Source organism: Symphalangus syndactylus, chromosome 12 (genome assembly GCF_028878055.3).
Source record: "Symphalangus syndactylus isolate Jambi chromosome 12, NHGRI_mSymSyn1-v2.1_pri, whole genome shotgun sequence".
Taxonomy (NCBI): Eukaryota; Metazoa; Chordata; class Mammalia; order Primates; family Hylobatidae; genus Symphalangus; species Symphalangus syndactylus.
Window position 1 is genome coordinate 47,538,997 of NC_072441.2, and position 26,731 is coordinate 47,565,727.

General features: G+C 37.8%; 1 protein-coding gene across 2 annotated transcripts; it reads right to left on the reverse strand.

Annotated features, from left to right (window-relative positions):
• Nucleotides 1-233: 233 nt before the first annotated feature.
• Nucleotides 234-21,612, reverse strand: GCLM (glutamate-cysteine ligase modifier subunit). 2 transcript variants are annotated; one of them, XM_063625566.1, is made up of 7 exons: nucleotides 20,816-21,612; nucleotides 16,329-16,394; nucleotides 13,396-13,480; nucleotides 9,643-9,702; nucleotides 8,429-8,631; nucleotides 6,437-6,551; nucleotides 234-933 (listed from the first exon to the last, which is right to left on the reverse strand). In XM_063625566.1, the coding sequence occupies exons 1-7, from the start codon at nucleotides 20,939-20,941 to the stop codon at nucleotides 764-766; spliced, it is 825 nt and encodes a 274-aa protein (XP_063481636.1). In that variant the 5' UTR covers nucleotides 20,942-21,612; the 3' UTR covers nucleotides 234-763. The 2 variants fall into 2 exon arrangements, with proteins under 2 accessions (XP_063481636.1, XP_063481637.1); XM_063625567.1 differs by lacking the exon at nucleotides 16,329-16,394 and having other exon boundaries at nucleotides 20,816-21,377.
• Between the last annotated feature and the right edge of the window lie 5,119 nt (nucleotides 21,613-26,731).

Consider the following 26,731-nt stretch of genomic DNA (forward strand, 5'->3'; position numbering starts at 1 on the left):
TATATACTAAGGATGGATCAATAATTTAAAAGAATCTGGATGCAGGTGACAGTAGTTGCTTTTATAAAACCCCCAAACAATAATTTCAAAGCTTCTAGTCTCCTTTTCAGATTTACTTTGGTTTGTCTTTATAAGTAATAAAAAAAGAGAATACGGCACAAGAATACAAGGTTAAATCATTACAGCTAAACTATAAGCAAGGACACATAAAAAAAAATTTAAGTTTCCATTCATGTATTGAAGAGTGAATTTTATTTACACTACTAAATCCCAGCTACTCCAGTTACTCTGATATATCTTATCAATAATAGGAAAAATATCTTCTTCCAGTATTTCAGTTTTAACAATTGTAATTAAATTGCTTGGTTATAATAAGAGTTAAGAAGCAATTAATGAATTTTTTTTGGAAATAAAAAATATGTATATACATTACCCTGATACCTAAGCCAAAATATATCTAGCAACAAATTTTCTTGATTTATATTAGTCATAAAAATAAAGGAAAAAATATTGCAAGTATTTTCTTTATAGACAATTTCAATTAGAAAACAATAGTTTAAGGAAAGCAATACAGTGGTTCATGAGAATGGATTGATATGGAGGCAAGATAAGTATTTAAAACTTGACAGACAACATACTGTCAAATATGACGAAAGAATATCTGCCTCAATGACACCATTTACAGGCAGTAACTAGATTTTTACACATCTCAATTTTCTCTCATATCGAAGGAAATTACAGGTAAGTTATGCTCCTAAGTCAGTTAAGAACCCCTTCTTTTAGCTTGTAAAATGTAGCCTTTTGATTTGATAATTCCTCTACTTTTCACAATGACTGAATACCGCAGTAGCCACAGTGGCACCCACTCGTGCGCTTGAATGTCAGGAATGCTTTCCTGAAGAGCTTCTTGGAAACTTGCTTCAGAAAGCAGTTCTAAAAGAAACAACAACAAACAAAACTCCAGCGTGTTAAATTGGAAAACAAAAAAGCACTTTAGTATGTAGGTAAGCATTTAACACAACAAAAGAAACACCTTAAAATTTAATATATGCTTATTCTTCATGTGGGTTCTATGACTCTGAACCAGAATATTAGAAACTCCCAGGCAGTTATTTAAAAAGTATCTACACCTGTACCCCAGCCTATTGGATTCTTAACTTTTGGTGAGTGGAGCCTAGACATCTGCAGTTTTTTAAAGATCTCCAGGTGATTCTAATGTATAGTCAGGGAAAATACAGGAAAGTCTAAAGAAGAAAAAAGTAACAGATAATCCTATCAATTGGTGATGATATACCATTGTCATGCATTTCCTTACAACTTTTTTGGTGTATATGAGTATATATCTTCATATATATGTTTCCATCCATATCTTGAATCTATATATATCTCTATATCTTATATCTGTTTGTGTGTGTGTATATCCATATCTTACAAAATTAGAAATCATACTGTAGTTAAAGCTTTATTTGCTTATCTTTTTCCACTTATATTGTGAATTTTCCCCATGTAATAGTCTGTGAAAAGATCATTTTTAATAATTTCCCCACTACTATATTATATAGATATCATAATTCATATATTTCCTTATTATTGGTCAAAACATTTATGTTTTTCCTAATATTTTGCTAATAAGAATAATGCCAGGATAAACATTCTTTAAAAAAAAAAAAAAAAATATGTATATATATATATATATATATATATATATATATATATATATATATATATTGAGATGGCATCTCACTCTGTTGCCCAGGCTGGAGTGCAATAGTGTGATCTTGGCCCACTGCAACCTCCACCTCCCGGGTTCAAGTGATTCTCCTGCCTCAGCCTCCCAAGTAACTGGGATTACAGGCATGCACCACCATGCCTGGCTAATTTTATATTTTAGTAGAGATGGGGTTTCACCACGTTGGTTAGGCTGGCCTCGAACTCCTGACCTCAGGTGATCCACCCACCTTGGCCTCCTAAAGTGCTGGGATTACAGGTGTGAGCCACCGTACCTGGCCTCAAAAAATATTTTCAAACCAAAATTGGTTTATCACACACACACAAAGTTGTGTGATGGGAGGACAGAAGGACTATATATATATTATAACCATATTAATTACAGTACATTAAAATGGTGGTTTGCATTACAAATAAGTCTGTAAGTTTAAATATACTAGTGTTATTATCCAATGTATAGACTTTATATAATACATTTATCAGGAATGCCAAAAAAAGCCATATACACATAAATAATGCCCATTTTACAGGTGACATTTTAAACGATGAAAACACCAATGGCTCTGATGACACCTGGGGCATTGATCCATAAAAACTCTTTCTAAAAATAGAAATATTTATACCAGCAATGCTTTCTTTAAGCATTTGAATAATTAAATCATTGCAAGACCATTTAAATAAATTTTTATCAACTATGTCTTACAAAAAAAAAAGTCTACACATAAATTTATCTCCAAATATGGAAGAAACAAACGTCACAATGATGCAGATGATGAACATTTTAAAATGCATGCCTGGCTGTGGAATGAAAGGCCAAAGTACAAGTACATTCTTAAAGCTAGATACACGCTACATTGCCAACTGCTTTACAGAAAGGCTATACTTCACACTTCTATCAGCAGTTGATAATTTGAGAGTGCCGCAGTGCCAATTCTTTTTTTCTTTTCTTTTGTGTTTTTTTTTTTTTTTTTTTTTTTTTTTGAGGCAATGTCTTACTCTGTTGCCCAGGCTGGAGTGCAGTGGCATGATGACAGCTCACTGCAGTCTCAAACTCCTGGGCTCAATGCATCCTTCCACCTCATTCTCCTGAGTAGCTAGGACTAGAGGTGTGTGTCACCAAGGCCAGCTAATTTAATTATTATTATTTTTTGTAGATATGAGGTCTTATTATGTTGCTTAGGCTGGTCTCAAACTCCTGGACTCAAGTGATCCCCTGCCTTGGCTTCCCAAAGTGCTGGGATTACAGATGTGAGTCACCATGCTTAGCAAATTCCAAGCTTATATCCAAGCTCTCTATGACTGCTCTGATGCCATATCCCACCACTCCTCTCCTCACTGCCTCACTCCTCTGGCCACACTGTCCTCGCCTTCTTGCTGTATCCTGAAAACCTCAAGCACATTCACACCTTGGGGCCTCTGAATTAGCTTCTCCCTTTTCCTTGAACACACTTTTTCCAGATATTCACATGGCTCACTCCCTTCCTGCAGGTCTCTGATTAATATTCCCTTAGTAGAGAGGCCTCTCTGACTGTACCATATAAAACAATTAACTTGGATACTCTTTCTCCTTCAGCCAAATTATCTCCATAGCATATACTACCACTTATCATATGTAACATTTATTTTATTGTCTGTCTCCTCCCATTAGAATATAAATTCCATGAGGGTTGGTTTTTGTCTGACTTGGTCCTTTATCTCTAGTGCCCAGAACAATGGCTGGCAAATGGTGCTCAAACGTCTATTAAATGTATCAATCAATATGGAAATTCCACTGGGGTCAGAAGCAACCTACAGATAGGGATTAAGTGAGCATCTTCACAGTTTGATTTCGGAGTGCTAAAGGACCCACCTACTCCCAAACTGCTGTGATACCTGAATAGCATTAATAGTAAACACTCAATCAATGTTAGCTATTTTCATGTGCCAGGTACTTTTCTGAGTACTTTACATGTATTAACTCAGTTAATCCACAAGCTAACCCTATGAGATAGATACTATTATCTCTTTATGGGGGGAAACTGAGGCAGAGAGGTTCAGTAACTTGGCCAAGGTTTCACCACTAGTAAATGGTAGTTTTCATATACAGAATGCAAATGTGTCCTTGGAAAAGTAACATTAATATGGATTTGTTTATCAGATTTTCTAACAGAGAAGACCCTGAGGGAAAGAGATATAATACAGATTGGATTTAATCGAAATGGGGGGCGGGGAACAAATAAAAATGGAAAGTTCTAAATTCAGGATCATCTACTTTACAATTTTACTCTCTAGTTAAATTGTTATTACACTTCTAGAACAAAGGGTAATGGAAAATAAACCCATTATGGGGAGTAAGGGTAATTTTTAGAACAGGGATAGACCTTCAGGGAATTTATAAACAAAATTCTATTTTAGATGACAAGCAGAGTTAAATGTTTTACAGTTTTACAGAGTTAAATTTTACAGAGTTAAATGTTTTACAGTTAAATGTTTTACAGTTTTTACAGTTTGGTTGCTTAAAAAATAAAAAATATGACACAAAATCAGAGACTATGCTATTCATTTAACTACTTTTAAAATTTAACTATGGTTGAACTCTTTAGTCAGTAAACATGACAAATTAAATTGAGAGTTGCTTCATTATAGATTAAAGTGTCTGAAGGTTCATTAATGATAAATGCAGGATAAGCCTATACATTTTCACCAAAAGTCTTAGAATTAAAAAAGACAAGCAAGTATCAAATTATGTAATACAAAAAATATAAAAAAGGATTAAGTCTCTCTCCTCATATACATATGCAATATATTTTGCCATAACAATAACGTATTAGCACACATTCTAAACGTCAACATTTAGATATGTGAAAATAAAACACTAGGAACTTTAATCTTTTCCTATTTCCTTTCCTACTAGAAAAAGGATTGAGTTTTTTTCAAGTGAAGCTAGAAGAGGGTACAGGCTGGATCATCAGCTGTTCGTAACAATTACTGTTAGAAGAGCCTCCAAAAAGTAAACAGACACATGACATCTGCCAACACATGGAAAGTTAAAATTTAAATGACTTATAGTTCAGAATAAATCAGCATAAACAATTTGTTAGATTTTCACTAAAATGGCTTAAAAAAATCAATTTACTTGATTGTGAAAGCTCTACTGGGGAGGCAAAAGTCATTGTATTTTATTCTAGTATGATTTAAATGAAAATGGATAAAGTTTTCAGACTGTAATACTATAATACTAACATTTCAAATCAAAGAGATTGTATAGTGGAAAAGGCTCCAAAATAATCCAAGACTTAGGCCAAGTTCAAACTTTGCCCAAAGCCAGGTGGGTGACTTTGGTTAGTTCCTTTCACTCTGAGGCTCTATTTCCTGACTAAAAAAATGTATAGTTTCTGTTGTTGTGAGGATTATAGATAATCTCTCTGAGGCATTTGGCATGATGCGTAGCATTCAAGGAAAAATAACTATTAAAACTCTTTCTCCTCCATCTCCCCCTCCTCTGATGAAACAGTGAAGAAATGAGAATGAAGTAGACTGCTAATAAATAGTATAAAGTCTTAATAGATTATCCACAGCATTCTTAAAATGAGCAAACTGAATCAACCCACTGATGTGTCACCTTTTTAGGTATGGAAGTAAAAGCTGAATATTTTTTTGGCGGGAATTATCTATGAAATATAATTTCCTCTAATATTTATTAAATCAGAACTTCTATAAAAATGTCATTGAGAATTAAAACTTTGGCAAGACATTTCTCACTTATAACCAAACATTCCTCATTTATACCAAAAATACTTAATAATATACATTACTTAGTAATATACAGGCTCTCTGAAACATTTATCTTTGCAAGTTATGTTCAATATTATCTTCCAAGTCTTTCTAGTTCTTATAAAATGTTGTAAAAAATTATTCTATAAAAGGCAGACAAGCCATTCTCTTTAATCAAATAATATTTCTGATTAACACTAAACATGTCTTAATAAAATACCTACTTACCTATCCTAAGATGCTTATTAAGTTTTGAATTAAATTACATGTGCCACTTTTTCCAGATATTTATCTCCTTGAATAAAGTAGCCTTTTGGCCAGGCACAGTGGCTCATGCCTAAAATCCCAGCACCTTGGGAGGCCGAGGTGGGGGAATGGCTTGAGTCCAGAAATTCAAGCCCAGCCTGGGTGACATGGTGAAACCCTGTCTCTGCAAAAAATACAAAAATTAGCTAAGTGTGGTGGTACGCGCCTGTAGTCCCAGCTACTCAGAAGGCTGAGGCAGGAGGAGAGCTTGAGACTGGGAGGTGGAGACTGCAGTCAGTTGAGATCATGCCACTGCACTCCAGCGTGGGCGACAGAACAAGACTCCATCTCAAAACTAAATAAAAAATCAAGTGGCCTTTTGGTCCAGTCTTTGCTATACTAGATAGGATTATATATATTACTATTTAGAATGTCTCAAAAGATCTTTTCTATGTAGTTTAACATTTGTGAACCTCAAAAGACCAGATGTTCAGGAAATGATCCCTTCACTTTTTTTCCCCCATTGGTACAGAGATAAAGTTTTCTGAAAATAAAATAAAGGCATATATGTTTTGAACTAACCATTAAGAATAGTTCAGATAACACTGTATTTTTATCACTGTCCATACTTAAAATTATATATCAACAAGTACCTTTTTGTAAGACAAAAGCTTATGATCAATCTCTATAATGAAAATATCAGTTTTACCTTTTGGATCATTGTGAGTCAACAGCTGTATATCAAATTGTTTAGCAAACGCAGTCAAATCTGGTGGCATCACACAGCAGGAAGCAAGATTAACTTGGTTACTATTTGGTTTTACCTAGAAGTGAAAATAAAATCATGATATCACTACTAAATTAAATATAATACCAAAAGTAGAAAGCAATAAGCAATAAAATAACTTAATTTTAGAACATATGAAAAATCACAATCCACAGTGCTTAAAGTTTACAAAATACTTTTACATTAGTACCTTTATTAATATATGCTTTTCTAACCCAGGTTAGTAGTAATAGGGAATAGGAATTCCCTGTTACCTTTTCCCTATGTAATAGGGAAAGGAAATGTAACACTAGGGGGACAAAAAAGCCAACAGTACTACACTTTTTTTTTTTTTTTTGAGATGGAGTCTTGCTCTGTCGCCCAGGCTGGAGTACAGTGGTGTGATCTTGGCTCACTGCAACCTCCACCTCCCGGGTTCAGGCAATTCTCCTGCCTCAGCCTCCCGAGTAGCTGGGATTAGAGGCACCTGCCACCACGCCCAGCTAATTTTTTCTATTTTTAGTAGAGACGGGGTTTCACCACGTTGGTTAGCTGGTCTTGAACTCCTGACCTCAGGTGATCTACCCACCTCGGCCTCCCGAAGTGCTGGGCTTACAGGCGTGAGCCACCATGCCCGGCCTGGTACTACACTATTAAAAAGTCTCCTGCTAGACCATTTAACAATCTAACACATCTGCCTAGAAGACAAACATGATTTTTGTTAGTTTGTTAAGTGTGATGGTTTCAGCTACAGAGCGAATAGTTCTTAAAGGTAGAGGATCAAATACAAGTAAATACATTTAATGTTAAAGTGTAAAATATGGCTATGAATCAGACACATTTTGAAAGAGAAGAATTGACAGCTTCCAGTAGCTACGCTGGTTAATTTACATTCTGAATCATCTAAGTCTCTCCGATAGTTTCTTGACCTCATTCTGGCTATCATCAAAGAGAAGGGGAAATACTATCTCTAGGTCTTTCTGTCCATAAGAAACTCTGAAAGCTCTGAAAAGGAGAAGGCTGAAGAAGAAGTAAAAGGAATAAAGAAAAATACTGAGTAAAGGTAAAATGCTAGTAAGTGACTTTCCTAATAATTTTGTAGGTTATTAGACCAGAGAGTGGGAACAATTAATTTATGACACTCACTCCATATCAAGTTGTATGAACTGACAGTCTTACACATCTTTGAATAACAGCAAAATATTTGTTATATATAAAATATTCCCTTACTTAGGAAATAAGAGCCATGGTCTAATAGTACCTAAAGAAAAAGAAGGTTTTTCTTTTTTTTTTTTTTTTTTTGAGAGTCTTGCTCTGTTACCCAGGCTGGAGTACAGTGGCGCAATCTCAGCTCACTGCAACCTCCGCTTCTGAAGTTCAAGTGATTCTCCTGCCTCAGCCTCCTGAGTAGCTGGGATTACAGGTGCGTGCCACCATGCCTGGCTAATTTTTTTATTTTTAGTAGAGACAGGGTTTCACCATGTTGGTCAGGCTGGTCTCGAACTCCTGACCTCATGATCTGCTCACCTCGGCCTCCCGAAGTGCTGGGATTACAGATGTGAGCCACCGCACCCGGCCGTAAGGTTTTTCTTTAGGTATTATTGTTTTCAGCACATAAGTAGAACTGAAGGAAATGGCCTTAATTCATTTGGTATAAATGTTTTAACACACATCTTCTAGTATTTTTGTCACTCATTTTAACTGGGATTAATATTCAGTTCAATCAGAGATATATTTAAATAAAAACAAACAAAAACCTCAAATGATTTAGATAAAACCTGCCTCAAAACTCCTGCAGAAACAAAACAAAACTCCCACATGTGGAAAAGTCACCCCGCAGGGGTGGCCACTATGTGCATGATGCTCAACAGTGTGCTGCAAAGACTGAAAAGGGCAAGTTCTTCCCGGAGTGCTCATGATCCTGCCATCCCTTACCTGTGCCCACTGATACAGCTGTTCCAACTGTGTTTTGTCTAGATCAGAGGTACCTATGGCAACAATCTTTTTGCTCTGAACTAAGTTTTCTAATTCCTCCCAGTAAGGCTGTAAATGCTCCAGAGAAAGATTAACTCCATCTTCAATAGGAGGCGAAGCAATGATCACAGAATCCAGCTGTGCAACTCCAAGGACCGAACAGGCTGATAGGAAGGAAAACACAAAGAAAATGAATGCTTGTTACATCATACAAACAAATATTTCTAATGTTTTCAAAGTATCCCACTAAATTCTGTCCATATTCTTCACTAGTTTTCAAAATAACAGATTATTTCATAGTTTACTTTTCATTTAGAACATTTCCATCTTTCAAAAATGTGTAAGTGCCCATTTACCTACTTGCTCTGTGTGGCAGACAAGTGGGTTTCTCTGACCTGCCTTCTTCCTAGGCAGCTTGCAGCTACTACATGCTCCTCTTTCTAGGGAACAAAATTTCTTCTTGTTTCCTAGGTCCCAGAAGTTTTTAGTAGCTCCCTTATCTTCATAAAATTTTCTTCTCCAGTTCTACTTGCTCACTACTATCACATATGGATGATCACAAGAATTATGACCTAATATTCTGTAACTAGTAGTCATAGCAAAGAATAAGCTTGAGACACTGAAAAACTGAATGTTTGGTCTTAATCCATATTTATAGAGGTAGATAATTTCTTAATTCTATAAAAATAATTTAAGAGCTTATTTTAAATGATTATTCATTCTAAAGTTACATTAAAGAGCCAATTATTTAAGTTTTCAATATATGTAAATACTGGAAGAATTTTTTATTTAAGTATTGAATAACTTTAATATCACAATAACCTAAGTGCTAAAAATAGATATACTTGGATTTTTTTTTTTTGCCATTGTTGGTTTTGATATTTCACCTCTAGTACTAAAAGGGCTAAGAATATGATTAAGAACTTCTATCTCCAAACAGATAGTGAACATTTAACTACATTACACCTTTTACATTCCTCTTGCATATCAAAATATGACCCTACATAAGTCAGTATGATTTTACAGAAGCCTTAAGAAACTAGGCTAGAACTTTAAAAGGTAGAATTGGAATCAACTCATTTTCTTTTTACCTGGACCTAAGCACAAGTTATAACTAATACACCTATACTAATTTAAAGTCCATTATTAAGATAAAAAATTCAGTTTTTGCTTACCCATGTCAACTGCACTTCTAGTTGATGATGAAGAGTTTGATCCTACAATGAACAGTTTTGCTGGGTAACAAAGGAAACAAAACTGATTACTACATTTGGATACACATTTCACTATATGCTAGTATTAACACTACTATAATACTAAGATGACAGATAATCCTGAATGAATTATTTTTCCTTTCCCAGTCACATAACTTTATAGTTTTAAGACATAAATGTATAGTTCCACTATACTTTTAAAATCATGTGCTAGTTGCCAACAAATATATGTTTATCAAAACAAAAAGTAAATATTTATTTCCCATTTATTAGAAGGCAGGTTAGATAACTATTGGAGCTTAAATTACTTGAAATTTATATTTTTATGACTTAAACATTAATAGAGCACATTATATACTTTCTCCAATAAACCAAAATCTATATACAAAGACTAAATTGAAAATGTAATGAGAAGAAAACTGAAAAAAAAAAAAAAAAAAAAGTCCACATTCTACCTTCCCAATACAATCATTTTCATTTTCAGACACTATCTTCCAGTTTTTGGTCATATGAAGTAGGGCATAACATTATTTCCTCTTCTATTTGGTTTAACTTTATGTAATAAATATTTAAAATATATTTCTATGTAGTATTTAGTTATCTTAAAATTTCTTTAATTTTAAAAATTTTTTGTAGAGACAGGGTCTCATTATACTGCCCCGGCTGACCTTGAACTCTTGGCCTCAAGGGGTCCTCCTGCTTCAGCCTCCCAAACTGCTGTGATTACAGGTGTGAATCACCACAATTTTTTTTTTTGAGACAGGGTCTCACTTTTATCCAGGCTGGAGTGCAGTGGTGCGATCACGGCTCACTGCAGCATCAACCTTCTGGGCTCAAGTGTTCCTTTCACCTCAGTCTCCTAAGTAGCTAGGACTACAGGCATGTACCACTACACCTGGCTAATTTTCATTTTTTCATAGAGACAGAGTCTCGATATGTTGCCCAGGGGCTCTTGAACTCCTGGCCTCAAGCAATCTTCCCAAGGTGCTGGGATTACAGCACCACCCCAGGTCAAAATTTTTTTTATCCTAATAGTCATGTGCTTACTGTACAAATGACGAAGACCTATAAAAGTAGAAAGACCAAAAAGAATTGCCAGTCTCATCACCCAAATTACTGTTTAGACTTCTGTGTGTTCTGTGGCTTTTTTTCCACTTAGGGGTGGCCTTGAATGTATTCTGCGTTTTTAGTGTATAATTTTACATACTTTTTTTTTTTTGAGACAGAGTCTCACTCTGTCGCCCAGTGGTGCCATCTTGGTTCACTGCAACCTCCTCCTGGGTTCAAGCAATTCTTGTGCCTCAGCCACCCAAGTAGCTGGGATTATAGGCCTGCACCACCATGCCTGGCTAATTTTTGTATTTTTAGTAGAGACGGGGTTTTGCCATGTTGTCCAGGCTGGTCTCGAACTCCTGGCCTCAGGTGATCCACCCGACTCGCCTCCCAAAGTGCTGGGATTACAAGCGTGAGCCACTGCGCCCAGCCAATTTTACACATGCTCATTTTTTAATGGTTGAATATTATTTTGTAAATTTTGAAGAGTGCCATTTATTAAATGAGTTCTACTTATTGACCATTTAGATTAGTAAATATTCCAGTAGTAGTTCCAGTTTTCTGTTTTCACATATATAATTCCCAAACAAACATCTTAGTAACTTTTTGTTCAGCATTATATTATATCATTTCCCAGGGATGAATTGTTAGAAATGTGATTATGAGTCAAAGCATGTGATGTTTTGTGTGAGTCTTATTATATTTTAAAAGATGTGTGCCAGTTTACCACACCACCACCAATTAAGAATTGCTCTTCTGACAACATAGGATGCTATTATTAAATTTTTTTTAAAACTTAGTAGGTACAATGCATACCTACCCAAGACCACATTAATTGTCATTTCTTTGGTTACTAGGAAAGTTGAGTCATTTTCTATATTTGTAAGATTGAGGTTTTGGTTTCATTTAAATTCAACTTTATGTGTACACATTTACTTTATATAAACTCACTGTTCAAAAAAATAAGTTTACTCAACAGACAAACAGGTAGAGTAGCAGAAGAGCAAGAAAAGAAAAAAAATCAAAAGAGGAAATGGAGAAAAATAAGGCTAATGAAATACCCTTATATTAAAGTGCCTGACATTCGATATATGCAACACATTTTCTTCTATGTTTCTTATGAGTCCCTTCCTTCCTACTGCTAGGTGATCTCCCTAAAAACACTGCTTCCCTGAGATTACTCCCTATTGAACAGCCATCCCAGCTTCTCTACTAGATGAGAGTTGGTATTTACTATTTTGGTCTAACTTTAGCTCCTATAACTCTATGAAAGCCCTCCCCACTACTATTTCTCTGTCCATGCATTTGTGCCGTCTGAAATGGCCTCCTCTCTCTGAAGGATGAGGCTTTTTTGGATAGGTAGAAAGAGGAAAGCTCTTTATATGGGGAGAATTTTGATACCTATAAAAAAATCTCAAGCCCTCTAGGAACTGAGGACAACTTCTAAGAGACCCAAGATGGAACTAAATCATGAATTACAGTCAACCTCAGAAAGAATGTTGCTTTACATCCTTTCCAACACAAACAGCAATGTGAAATTAACAGGAAAAAATGGGTTTTGGAGTTAGGCATACCTGAGTGGATTCCTGGTTCAACCACTTACTGGTTGTATGACAACCTTCAAGTTATTTAATATCACTAATGCAATGCAGTAACAGACTTACCTTGCAGGATTGTTTTGAGAATTAAATGAGAAAATATAACCATAAAGTACCAAGTACAGTGCCTGGCACAAAGCAAGACTCAATAAATGGTAGTTACTATAATTAGATTAAAAAGACAATACCCTATCTCATCTTACATGTAATTTATTATTATTATCCATCTCAATAATAATAAAATAGCAACAACCACAATAATAACAACATGGTAGCAAATAATAGCTACCTAGAACACCTAGAACTTACTTTGAGGCAAGCACTGTGCTAAGTGCTTCTTTTGTTATTTCATCCAGTTTACAAAGAAGCTGGAGAAACAGGTACATCCCCATTTTATAGAAGAGAAAACTGAGACTCAGAGAGGTTAAAGTCTTTGTTAGCCCAACATTATACTAGCCTGTAATCGGCACACCCCGAAACTTCAAAGCTCAAGCTTTTAATGACTATGCTATGCTAATTGTAAGGTGAGGGCAGAGACGGTGCATCTTTTCATTTTTGTATTCCTTGAGTGTAGTACAGTTTCTGGAATTTGTCACTTACTACATTTCCTGAATGGGTGTTACAGTATTTTCTTTCTCTTCACATAACTTGCCCAGGTTTCTTTCTATATTCCCAGGTGACCTCAGACATTGCTTACCAGTATCTTACCAGGAAGGGGGTGCTTATGTTTGCTTTGGGTGGACGCTGCTTCTAAGCCTTCCCTTTATCTTTTCCATCTCCTTCATCTTAATCTTTCTACTGCTCTGAAGTTTGACACATAAATTACATGACATGATGACATCATCATGAAGAACAGCAAGTTGAAGTTCTATTCTGACTCTTATATAATAGCCAGCACTGACCTCTTATAACTCCATCTTGGAGTTTAAATAAAATTATGTTAAAAAAGAATTTTTGTATTTCCCCCATTTAGTGTCTGAGCAAAGAAAGGCTTATTCTAATGCCTAACAAAATCTATCACTTCCGCTATGTAACAAAATAAATAGAAAAGACTGGACTTTACCAGAAACTTTCATTTCTTCTCTTTCATCAGGATTTATCTTTTCTACTGCATGAGATACAGTGCATTCCAAGACATCTGGAAACTCCTATAATAAACAAAATATTTAAAATACATATAAAATTTAATGCTTCTGATTAATTATAAAATTTTCTATTATCCATAATGCCTTTTAGAAGCAGAGAACCTATAAGACAACAGAGTTCTTCACCTGAGGTCTGGGTGGGTTTCACAAGGGTTGTAAAGCTCTGAAATAAAGGTAAAGTGGTGTGTGTGCACGTGTGTGTGTGTGTGTGTGTTTGTGTGTGTGCGTGCGTGTGTGTGTTTGTGTGTGTGTATCTATTTTCTGGGAAAATGTGTCTCATTTTGACCAGGTATTTAGAAAGAAGCATGATCAAAAAAATTAAAAATAAGCAGTGGGGGGATATGTGAGGAGTTAGAAACAGTAGCACAGCAGATAATTTTACTCTAAAAAGAAACCAATGAAAATAATATCCACTCTAGATGACATATTAAAAACGTTCTACAAGCATTTTCTTTTACTTTTTAATTTATTTGGATTTTAATGTTATTGAACTTTAACCTGTAAGGGGATTTAGTTTTTGGCTTTTTTGTTTGTTTGTTTTTGAGACAGAGTCTTGCTCTGTTGCCCAGGCTGGAGTGCAGTGGCGCGATCTTGGCTCACTGCAAGCTCCGCCTCCTGGATTCACGCCATCCTCCTGCCTCAGCGTCCCAAGTAGCTGGGACTACAGGTGCACGCCACCACGCCTGACTAATTTTTTGTATTTTTAGTAGAGACAGGGTTTCACCGTGTTAGCCAGGAGGGTCTCGATCTGACCTTGTGATCCTCCCACCTCGGCCTCCCAAAGTGCTGGGATTACAGGTGTGAGCCACTGCGCCTGGCCTGTTTTTTTTTTTTTCAAATAGACTTTTTTTTAGAGCAGTTTTAGGTTCACAAGAATATCAAGTAGAAGGTAGATTGAACAGATTTCTTATTCACTCCCTACATTCACATCTACACAGCCTCCCCCATTATCAACATATCCACCACAGTGGTATACATTTGTTACACTTGATGAACCTACATTGACATGTCATAATCACCCAAGTCCAGTTTATCTTAGGGTTTACTCTTGGTGCTGCATAGTTTATGGGTTTAGAAAAACGTATAACGTGTATCCACCATTGCAGTATCATACGCAGTAGTTTCATTGACATACAAATCCTGTGCTCTGCCTATTCATCCCTCCATCCCTGCTAACCCCTGGCAACCACTGATCTTTTTACTAGGTTTTTTACTAGACTAGTAAAACTATAGTCTACATAGTTTTGATTTTTTCCAGCATATCAAATAGTTGATATCATACAGTATGTAGCTTTTTCAGATTGGCTTCTTTTACTTAGAAATATGCATTCAAGTTTCCTCTATGTCTTTTCATGGCTTGATAGCTCATTTAAGCATTGAATAATATTATATTGTCTGGATAGTTTATATATGCATTCATAATTTATATATACACTCACCTACTGAAGAACATCTTGGTTGCTTCCAATTTTAGCAATTATGAATGGAGCTTCTATAAATATCCACGCACAGGTCTGTGTGTGGAAATAAGTTCTTAGCTTCTTTGGGTAGATACTAAGGAGCATAATTGCTGGATTGTATGACAATAGTATATTTAGTTTTATAATCACAAGCATTTTATTTTTATTTATTTATTTTTATTTTATTATTATTATTTTTTGAGACAGAGTCTCACTCTCTTGCCCAGGCTAGAGTGCAGTGGCGCGGTCTCAGCTCACTGCAGCCTCTGCCTCCCAGGTTCAAGTGATTCTCCTGCCTCAGCCTCCTGAGTAGCTGAGATTACAGGCGCGTACCACCACGCCTGGCAATTTTTTTTTTTTTTTTTTGTATTTTTAGTAGACATGGGGTTTTGCCATGTTGGCCAGGCTGGTCTCAAACTCCTGACCTCAGGTGATCTACCTGCTTCGGCCTCCCAAAGTGCTGGGATTATAGGCGTGAGCCACTGCGCCCGGCCTGTAATCATAAGCATTGTAAACTAAAACTTTTTTTTTTCCTGAATGCAGCAGAAAAAAGCAAACGCTATTTGAATGTATTTTAATGAATCATTTACAAGGATAATGAGAAAATATTAGTACATATAAATCAGATACATATTAACTTACATTTACAATATCACACAAAGTAAACGGCAAAGGCTTTCCCATGATGCTTGAGCACTTTCACAGCACATATCAGGGGTTCAGGAAGTGTTTACAAGTCAAGCATAAATAGTCATTTCAGAGAAACAGAGATTGATTTAAAAAAAACCATAACTCAATGTCTACATATTAGCTATAGAGTTACGTGGTTGCAGTATGCCCAGGGGAACCAATATTTCCAGCACATGTCCTTTTCCATACTTTTAAAGTAGCCTAAGTAATGTGCTGTGAGCCTTTGACTGAGGTGGATTTCAAAGTGCGGTTTAGGGTTTTGAACATTAACATTTATGATAGTAGCCATATACTGACATTTAGTGGAACTCAGTTCCTTATTGTTTCATCAGAAACTGACATTTGAAAAATTACTTCTAGTGATGTTGAGTCTACCAAAGCAATCTACCAATCACAACTGATAATCATTCCTCTCCTAGACCAAATATAAACTGAAATAAAACACTGATAATGAGGAAACCATGGTGAGAATTAAGCATGAGAATCCTAGTATCTTGTCTGGTTAAAGAGTTGCCTACAGTCTAGATTTTCTGTTTTATGCATAAGCCTACTGGATCAGAGTGCCGTCTCAGCAAATCAACCACAGAGAGTTTATGGCTAATTGCCTATTTGACTTCCCTCACAAAACTGAAGAAATTAACTTCCTGTTTACTTTACTTCCTTTTTGACCTGCATGATTTTTGCATTCACATTTCACTTACCCTGACCAAATCTGGGTTGATTTGGGAACTCCACTCATTCAAGGTTTTTTGGATACAATCACGAAGCTGCAAAAGGAATGCATTTTGAAACTGTTAATAAAAGTCTATATACTTTTCTGTACTTCTACAATAAGAATATATTAATTTTATAAGCAGGAGAAAAAAGATAGCAACAGGAAATACCATACAAACCCCAATTTTAATTCTACAAGGTTTTTGTTTCCTTCAACATAGATAAATTCAGGCCTATTTTCATCCTACTCTTGTTTCTCAAATGTTCTTGAACTAAAGCAGTTGTCTAATTACTTTAAAGTGCTTTTTGTACCAGTGAAAATTTAAGCAAACTGTTGAGACACAAAAGCATTCATAGGCTAGGTACAGTGGCTCATGCCTGCAATCCCAGCACTTTGGGAGGCTGAGGGGGGCAAATCACTTGAGGTGAGGAGTTCAAGACCAGCCTGGCCAACATGGTGAAACCCTGTCTCTACTAAAAATACAAAAATCATGTGGGCATAGTAGTGCATGCCTGTAATAGCTACTCGGGTGGCTGAGGCAGGACAATTTTGCTTGAACCCAGGAGGTGGAGGTTACAGTGAGCTGAGATGGTGCCATTTCATTCCAGCCTAGGCAACAGAGCAAGACTCTATTTCCAAAAAAAAAAAAAAAGGCATTCATAAAGAAACAAAAATCAGGTTTATAAACAGAGGAACTTGGAGTCAAGCCCAGGCTGTCTGACTAGAATTCATATCACAACTATGCTACATTTCTCAAAGACAAACAAATTAAATTATTAGAGAATAAGTGTGGCTGGTAAATCCTACCTCAGATTCACCTGTGCTGTTTATTAAAAGTTCAGACTCCTGAGCCTAATCCTAGACCCACTGAATCATTTTCCAAGAGCAGTTTGGACTTTCATTTTAACAAGCATCCCAAGGAGAGTACTTTATCTATGTACTCTAAAGTCTAAGAACCACCAGGATAGACATATCTTGCAGACCTCAACTTGTATGACACTCCAGAAGTCATTTCCTAACATTTAGGTGCACCTCTAACGTGTCTTCCATGTTTTCTTAGATAAACAACAAAAAAAATTTATACAAATATTATAGTATGTTATAAATTAATTCAAACATACTTTATTAAAGTGTATTTCAGACTTACTTGATAGTAGTCCAAAGTAAGACATACATTCACATAGTGAGCAAAGACCTACATACATATAATGGAACAAAACATTCATAAAACGGTCTTTATGCTCACAACATGCCAGGCACTCTAATGGCTTCCAATATATTAATTAGAAAAAATATACTGGTCCATGACTCACTGAACTGATTTATGACCACTAATGGGCCAAACCTGGCAATCTGAAATCACTGCCTTATTAGATAACCAAGGACACAGTGTTTTGCATTCTTCTGTGGGCAATCAATGAAAACACAAATGAGTAACCAGAGGCAAGCCCCTGAATTGCAAAAGCACTTTCCTAATAGAAACAGCAGACACTAAACTTCTGAACTATCTGAACTATGACTGCTTATGATAAAAACTGATACAACCACTTTACTACGTATATCTTAGTACATGATTACAAGAGATAACTGGTTTATCAATTTAAGGGCACAGAACTACCTATGTTAAGATTTACAATCCATAATAATAATTTACATGCTAGTCACAACAATTCACTTGAATTCAAATTACAAGGTCTAGATCTTTACGTAAAGCATATTTATAATCAAATTTAAGTCAGTGGATGAAAATGAGTTGATAATCATTCCAGACAGAATTATAAGTCATAATATTCTCTTAAAAATTAGTAAAAATTGAAGGAGCAGAACCAACTAGAGGTTAAAAATTCTATCGGAAGTGCTTTGGCTCAAATCGTGGAGGAATTGTAAGAAATTTCCCTCTGGAAGGATGGCTCATTTGCACACTTGAGGCTTTCCTGATGAATTCCTCAATTCAGGAAGGTAAGTCTATTTTCATAGTATTCACCCTCTTCTTGAAACCATTTCTTTAATTAATCTTGGATTCTGCAAAATGTCAGGACAAATCAAAAACAGTCTAATGTTATAATTACGTAGGAAATTTATTGACTTTATCACAAGCCTATTTTTAATCTCGTAAGTTACATGTTCGCTATATTGACTAAACATTAACCTTGTACTTGGGTTAATGTTTGTCATTAACATTAATGTTTATGTTTGTTCTCTGCTCTCTTCATTCTTATAATACACACCCAATATCTCTGAGGATAAGCATCACCACAACTTAGCCTACCATTAGATCTGGAGTTGTATAAGAATTTTTTAAATACCATGATTCAACCAGTCAAACACCCTTACAACAAAGAACTGGGCAAAACAGTCCTATAATGGTCCACTTACAAACTATTTGATTTCATAAAATTCCAGTGAGACAAAAAATCTGGGCAGAGGTCATAACATTTTTTAAAAAATTAGAACTAGAAGAGACCTTGTAAGAAATTTAACTGAACTCTTGACCCAACATGCACATTTTCTCAAAAATAAGTGATTTGTTCAGTTTCTTTAATCTCTTCAGTGAAGCTGAACTGTTCCAAGTAGTACATCCCAATTTGGAGCTCTGGATGTTACAAAGTTCTTTTACATAGAAACAAAACGTGCCTCCCCTTTTGCCCTTACCAAGCAGTCATAGTTTCCCTACAGTATGATGCCATTCCTTCAAGTTTTCCTCAAATGTTTTCGAGTTTCTTTAGTTTTATCCTACTGTTATGAAGCACCCTGAATAAAACACTAAAAACCAGAATTAGACCTTTGAACGATGTTTTACAAACTGTGGTGTGTGACTCTGAGCATCAAGAAATCAACATTTTAAAAATTAAAATAAGAGAAAAAATCAGAATACACAGTATAAAATAAGAGCTAATATCTTTTTGTGAAACCTGTTTCAGAAATACTGATTATACAACTATTAACTGGACTGCAAAGTAAAATGTACTTCTTACTGTGTTTGCAGTCAGAAGCTCTTTTGAGTCACTACTTTAGAGTATGCTATTGTGAGATAGGTAAAATTTCACCCAATAATATCAATATACGTGCAAAATTCTGTACTGAACTACCACCAACAGTACTGGAAGAAATTGAGTCTATGTACCGAATACAGAAATATTTATCTGTGGGAGAAACAGCCAAAGTAGGTGGTTTAAATAAAACAAAACATACACACTGAGCTGGAACGTGAACACAGAATATGGTACAGACTCAGATTCCTACTAAAGTTACAAGCAAGAATTCTCATTTCTTGATGGGCACTGACCCCAACAGCAGGCCTGTCCAGCACTTAACTTAGAGGGATGCCGTGTGCTGCTACACGGTCTGTTACCAACATCTCATAGAACAGAGCAGAAACCGCCTAGGAACACAGCTGATATCATAATACAACATAGTTTAGGAAGGTTTTTCTCTTAATTAATATTTATCTTTCTGATGGAACCAGATGATAGGGAGATAGATGCCTGTATGGTGAGCGTTTTCATATATTACCTCTTAATTCTCACAACAACCTGATGAGGAAGGTGTTATTACCCAACTTTAAAGTAACTTTCCCAAAGTCATATACCTCCTAAATCTAAAAGTTTTGTTATTTTTTAATAATACTAAAATTGTCCCATACCACCAATATGCACAATGTGCAGTGGATGACTATCCGCTCAGAAATGGCCAACAAATAAGTAACAAGTTTGTAATTCCAGATTAATCTGTCACCTCCAACTAGTGACTAGTCTTTTTATTTTCGTTTTTATAAAACTTTTACTTTTTAATTGATAGATTATATTTGTATATATTTATGGGGCACATGTGATGTTCTGTTACATGCATAGAATGTATAATGATATTCTGTTACATGCATAGAATGTGTACTGATAAAGCATACATAGATGCACAGACAAGTGCATAAAATGTGTAATGACTGAAGTCAGGGTATTTAGGTATTCCAAAGCCAAAAGTGAGTGCTTACTCATTTGCCTTACTGCAATAGAGTCTAATGTCAACATTCTAAAAGTTAGGTGTACTATGAATACTACTTCATCTGAATGCACCAAAGGATAATCTCCGAAAATATTCCTTTACCTGGACAGGGTGGGGGAAGGAAGCGAGAGATGTGGTGAGGGAAGGAGCGACGTCCTGGCCCTCTGTGACCTCCGTGCCAGGAAGAGGGACCCAGGATGTTTGAGAGTTTTGCTACCAGCCTTAAGCACTGAGAGAGGTGTCACTCAGTGCGCAGCTGCACCAGCTAAGTTTTTTAGACGCGTTGCCCTCAGCAGCGGGTTTGGACCCGAGGTCGCGTCGACACTGGCCCCAGCATCTCCTGCGGGCGGAGCCCAGGTGCGCGCAAGGCCCTGCCACCCTCCCTCGCCCGCGGGCGCTTCTCCCTTCCCGGAACCGCCCGGCCCAGCCCAAGGCCTGCCCCGGGAGCCCCGCGGCGACTGTCGCCGCGCTCACCTCCTCGCTGTGCGTGGACGGGCACTTCTTCCGCAGGCGGCCCCAGTTCAGCAGGTTCCCCGTCTGCAGGTGCAGGGTGCGGGCCCGCGCCAGGAGCGCCTTGGCCGCGCGGCTGTCGGTGCCCATGGCAGCGGCCGCCCAGGGGCCGCGCGGCGAAGGAGCTGCGGGCGGGCAGGCAGACGGCCGCCCCACAGGACGCGGTGCCCGAGGCCCGAGAGAGACCCGAGAGGGAGCGCGAGGCTGCCGGCGCCGCGCGGATGGAGCCTGGCCTGCGCTGGGGCCCGAGGGAGGCCGGACAGCGGCTGGGCGGCGGCGGGAAAGGAAGGCACCGGTGGCTGCGGCTCCGGCTCCGGCTACTGCGGCCGCATTGGGAGAGCTGATTCCAAACTGAGGGAGCTGTTTCCTGGAAGACAATGACTAAGCAGAAATCGTAGCCGAGAAAGTGCTTCGTAACCGTTACTCGTCCCGCGGCGGGGCAGGGGCGGGGCGCGAATGGCCTTCGGGACGCCGGCCCGCGAGTGACTGGCCCTTGGCCTGCGGCGGGCGTGGCGACGGGCGGTGCGCGGCGGGCGCGCGGGCGGAGAGAGCGTGGCGGCGCGGCCTGGAGCGCAGCGCGTGGCAGGGCTCCCCCTGGCGGTCAGAGGACAGCGCGAGGCGGCCACCGCGTCTGCCTGGTGCGGTCTCCGGGCGTTCGGGTCGCGGCTCTGCCCACCGCCGCCCCGGGGCCGGCTTCCAACACGTCTCTTTAAAGGGCAGCCTGAGCGGCCACCGAGGCTCGGAAATACTACGTAGTTTTCGTTCTCAGAAGCAGCTATTTATGCGCAGGCGCCCCCTTCTTCTTTTCGCTTTGCTACCTTCAAGGACCTTCTCCCAAACTGCTAATTTTTCTTCATCCATTAAAGGTCTATTGATTCACACTATTTGGTGGCAGTGTGTGAAGTCAGTGAACAAGACTGAGTCTTTGTCCTTGAGACGCGTACACTCTACCCAGAGACAAGTTCTAAGCACAAGAAACAAGTAATTTTATAAGAACATCATAGGGCAGTTATTCAGATGAATTCAGATTAAAGAGGACATTTGAGCCGGTGAGATCACAGAAAGCTTTTATCACCCACCCCTTTAGAGGTGGTCGGGATTATTTACCCCTATTAAATTTCACGTGTGGTCGTGGACTCGTATAAACATCAAATTGAACATTTATTGAGCTTTCCTCAACAATCTTTCACATTCGTTGAGGTGAATCAGATTATTAAAGGCAAAATGAGATTCTCATTATAAGCGGGGACAATATAGCTATTGAAAAGAGAGATGGCCGGGCGCGGTGGCTCACGCCTGTAATCCCAGCACTTTGGGAGGCCGAGGTGGGCGGATCACAAGGTCAGGAGATCGAGACCATCCTGGCTAACACGGTGAAACCCCGTCTCTACTAAAAGTACAAAAAATTAGCCGGGCGCAGTGGCGGGTGCCTGTAGTCCCAGCTACTTGGGGGGCTGAGGCAGGAGAATGGCATGAACCTGGGAGGCGGAGCTTGCAGTGAGCGGAGATCACGCCACTGCACTCTGGCCTGGGTGAATCAGCAAGACTCCGTCTCAAAAAAAAAAGAAAAGAAAAGAGAGATGAACCAGTTGGTAAAATGGTAAGAATTAGGGGAGGGATGGGAAAAAAGATCTTTCTAGGAAATTAGAAATTGAGCCTGATGTTGAGTCAATATTTGTTGGCTGAATGAATGATGGTAAGAGTTCATTGAACGAGCTTGCGCTGCTTTTTTTTTTTTTGGATAGTGATTTTTTATTACAGTGAAAGAGCTACTCACAAGCACCACCACTACTCAAACACATTTCGATGCACTGTAACGTAGAATTAACACTTCTTATAAATAATTCAAACACATACACAAATAGAAAGAATATTATAATGAAACCCGACATAACTGTCGTCTGAACTCAAGATTGAATAAGATTTGTCTATACTTTTTTTTTTTTTATTATACTTTAAGTTCTAGGGTACATGTGCACAACATGCAGGTTTGTTACATATGTATACATGTGCCACGTTGGTTTGCTGCACCCATTAATTTGTCATTTACATTAGGTATTTCTCCTAATGCTATCACTCTGCCATCCCCCCACCCCACGACAGGCCCCAGTGTGTGATGTTCCCCACCCTGTGTCCAAGTATTCTCATGGTTCAATTCCTACCTATGAGTGACAACGTGCGGTGTTTGGTTTTCTGTCCTTGCGACAATTTGCTCAGAATGATGGTTTACAGCTTCATCCATGTCCCTACAAAGGACATGAACTCATCCTTTTTGATGGCTGCATAGTATTCCTTGGTGTATATATGTCACATTTTCTTAATCCAGTCTATCATTGATGGACATTTGGGTTGGTTCTAAGTCTTTGCTATTATGAGTAGTGCTGCAATAAACATACGCATGCATGTGTCTTTATAGTAGCATGATTTATAATCCTTGGGTATATACCCAGTAATGGGATCACTAGGTCAAATGGTATTTCTAGTTCTAGACCCTTGAGGAATCACCACACTGTCTTCCACAATGTTTGAACTAGTTTACACTACCACTGACAGTGTAAAAGTGTTCCTATTTCTCCACATCCTCTCCAGCACCTGTTGTTTCCTGACTTTTTAATGATCGCCATTCTAACTGGTGTGAGATGGTATCTCATTTTGGTTTTGATTTGCATTTCTCTGATGACCAGTGATGATGAGCATTTCTTCATGTGTCTGTTGGCTGCATAAACAGTTTTCTTTTGAAAACTGTCTGTTCATATCCTTTGCCCACTTTTTGATGGGGTTGTTTGATTTTTTCTTGTAAATTTAAGTTCTTTGTAGATTCTGGATATTAGCCCTTTGTCAGATGGGTAGATTGCAAAAATTTTCTCCATTCTGTAGGTTGCCTGTTCAATCTGATGGCAGTTTCTTTTGCTGTGCAGAAGCTCTTTAGTTTAATTAGATCCCATTTGTCTATTTTGGCTTTTGTTGTCATTGCTTTTGGTGTTTTAGACATGAAGTCCTTGCCCACGCCTATGTCCTGAATGGTATTGCCTAGGTTTTTTTGTAGGGTTTTTATGGTTTTAGGTCTAACATTTAAGTCTTTAATCCATCTTGAATTAATTTTTGTATAAGGTGTAAGGAAGGGATCCGGTTTCAGCTTTCTACATATGGCTAGCCAGTTTTCCCAGCACCATTTATTAAATAGGGAATCCTTTCCCCATTTCTTGTTTTTGTCAGGTTTGTCAAAGATCAGATAGTTGTAGATATGCGGCATCATTTCTGAGGGCTCTGTTCTGTTCCATTGATCTATGTCTCTATTGTGGTACCAGTACCATGCTGTTTTGGTTACTGTAGCCTTGTAGTATAGTTTGAAGTCAGGTAGCGTGATGCCTCCAGCTTTGTTCTTTTGGCTTAGGATTGACTTGGTGATGCGGGCTCTTTTTTGGTTCCATATGAACTTTAAAGTAGTTTTTTTCCAATTCTGTGAAGAAAGTCATTGGTAGCTTGATGGGGATGGCATTGAATCTATAAATTACCTTGGGCAGTATGGCCATTTTCACGCTATTGTTTCTTCCTATCCATGAGCATGGAATGTTCTTCCATTTATTTGTGTCCTCTTTTATTTCGTTGAGTAGTGGTTTGTAGTTCTCCTTGAAGAGGTCCTTCACATCCCTTGTAAGATGGATTCCTAGGTATTTTATTCTCTTTGAAGCAATTGTGAATGGGAGTTCTCTCATGATTTGGCTGTCTGTTTGTCTGTTATTGGTGTATAGGAATGCTTGTGATCTTTGCACATTGAATTTGTATCCTGAGACTTTGCTGAAGTTGCTTATCAGCTTAAGGAGATTTTGGGCTGAGACGATGGGGTTTTCTAAATATACAATCATGTCATCTGCAAACAGGGACAACTTGACTTCCTCTTTTCCTAACTGAATACCCTTTATTTCTTTCTCTTGCCTGATTGCCCTGGCCAGAACTTCCAACACTATGTTGAATAGGAGTGGTGAGAGAGGGCATCCCTGTCTTGTGCCAGTTTTCAAAGGGAATGCTTCCAGTTTTTGCCCATTCAGTATGATATTGGCTGTGGGTTTGTCATAAATAGCTCTTATTATTTTGAGATACGTTCCACGAATACCGAATTCATTGAGAGTTTTTAGCATGGAGGCTGTTGAATTTTGTTGAAGGCCTTTTCTGCATCTATTGAGATAATCAGGTGGTTTTTGTCTTTGGTTGTGTTTATGTGATGGATTACGTTTATTGATTTGCATGTTGAACCAGCCTTGCATCCCAGGGATGAAGCCAACCTGATTATGGTGGATAAGCTTTTTGATGTGCTGCTGGATTCAGTTTGCCAGTATTTTATTGAGGATTTTTACATCAATGTTCATCAGGGATATTGGTATAAAATTCTCTTTTTTTGTTGGTCTCTGCCAGGCTTTGGTATCAGGATGATGCTGGCCTCATAGGGAGGATTACCTCTTTTTCTATTGATTGGAATAGTTTCAGAAGGAATGGTACCAGCTCCTTTTTGTACCTCTGGTAGAATTCGGCTGTGAATTTGTCTGGTCCTGGACTTTTTTTTGTCGATAGGCTATTAATTATTGCCTCAATTTCAGAGCCTGTTATTGGTCTATTCAGGGATTCAACCGTCTTCCTGGTTTAGTCTTGGGAGGGTGTATGTGTCCAGGAATGTATCCATTTCTTCTAGATTTCCTAGTTTATTTGTATAGAGGTGTTTATAGTATTCTCTGATGATAGTTTGTATTTCTGTGGGATCAGTGGTGATATCCCCTTTATCATTTTTTATTGCAACTATTTGATTCTTCTCTCTTTTCTTCTTTATTAGTCTTCCTCGTGGTGTATCTATTTTGTTGATATTTTCAAAAAACCAGCTCCTGGATTCATCGATTTTTTTGAAGGGTTTTTTGTGTCTCTATCTCCTTCAGCTCTGCTCTAATCTTAGTTATTTCTTGCCTTCTGCTAGCTTTTGAATTTGCTCTTGCGTCTCTTGTTCTTTCAATTGCGATGTTAGGATGTCGATTTTAGATCTCTCCTGCTTTCTCTTGTGGGCATTTAGTGCTATAAATTTCCCTCTACACACTGCTGTAAATGTGTCCCAGAGATTCTTGTACGCTGTGTCTTTGTTCTCATTGGTTTCAAAGAACATCTTTATATCTGCCTTCATTTCATTATTTACCCAGTAGTCATTCAGGAGCAGGTTGTTCAGTTTCCATGCAGTTGTGCAGTTTTGAGTGAGTTTCTTAATCCTGAGTTCTAATTTGATTGCACTGTGGTCTGAGAGACAGTTTGTTGTGATTTCTATTCTTTTACATTTGCTGAGGAGTGCTTTACTTCCAACTATTTGTTTTGGAATTTTGGAATAAATGTGATGTGGTGCTGAGAAAAATGTATATTCTGTTGATTTGGGGTGGAGAGTTCTGTAGATGTCTATTAGGTTGGCTTGGTGCAGAGCAGAGTTCAAGTCCTGGATATACTTGTTAACCTTCTGTCTCATTGATCTGTCTAATATAGACAGTGGGGTGTTAAAGTCTCCCATTATTATTATTGTGTGTGAGTCTAAGTCTGTTTGTAGGTCTCTAAGGACTTGCTTTATGAATCTGGCTGCTCCTGTATTGGGTGCATTTATATTTAGGATAGTTAGCTCTTCTTGTTGAATTGATTCCTTTACCATTATGTAGTGGCCTTCTTTGTCTCTTTTGATCTTTGTTGGTTTAAAGTCTGTTTTATCAGAGACTAGGATTGCAACCCCTGCTTTTTTTTGCTTTCCAATTGCTTGGTAGATCTTCCTCCATCCTTTTATTTTGAGCCTATGTGTGTCTTTAGCCCATTTACACTTAAGGTTAGTATTGTTATGTGTGAATTTGATCCTGTCATTATGAT

Bases quoted from the DNA above. Each gene is read 5' to 3' on its own strand.
- GCLM (XM_063625566.1), bottom strand. From the start codon at position 20,941: ATGGGCACCGACAGCCGCGCGGCCAAGGCGCTCCTGGCGCGGGCCCGC. The intron at 16,395-20,815 runs GTGAGCGCGGCG...TTCCTTTTGCAG, and splicing joins CGTCCACGCACAGCGAGGAG to CTTCGTGATTGTATCCAAAA. The intron at 8,632-9,642 runs GTAAGCAAAAAC...CCTTCCTATCAG, and splicing joins TAGAAGTGCAGTTGACATGG to CCTGTTCGGTCCTTGGAGTT.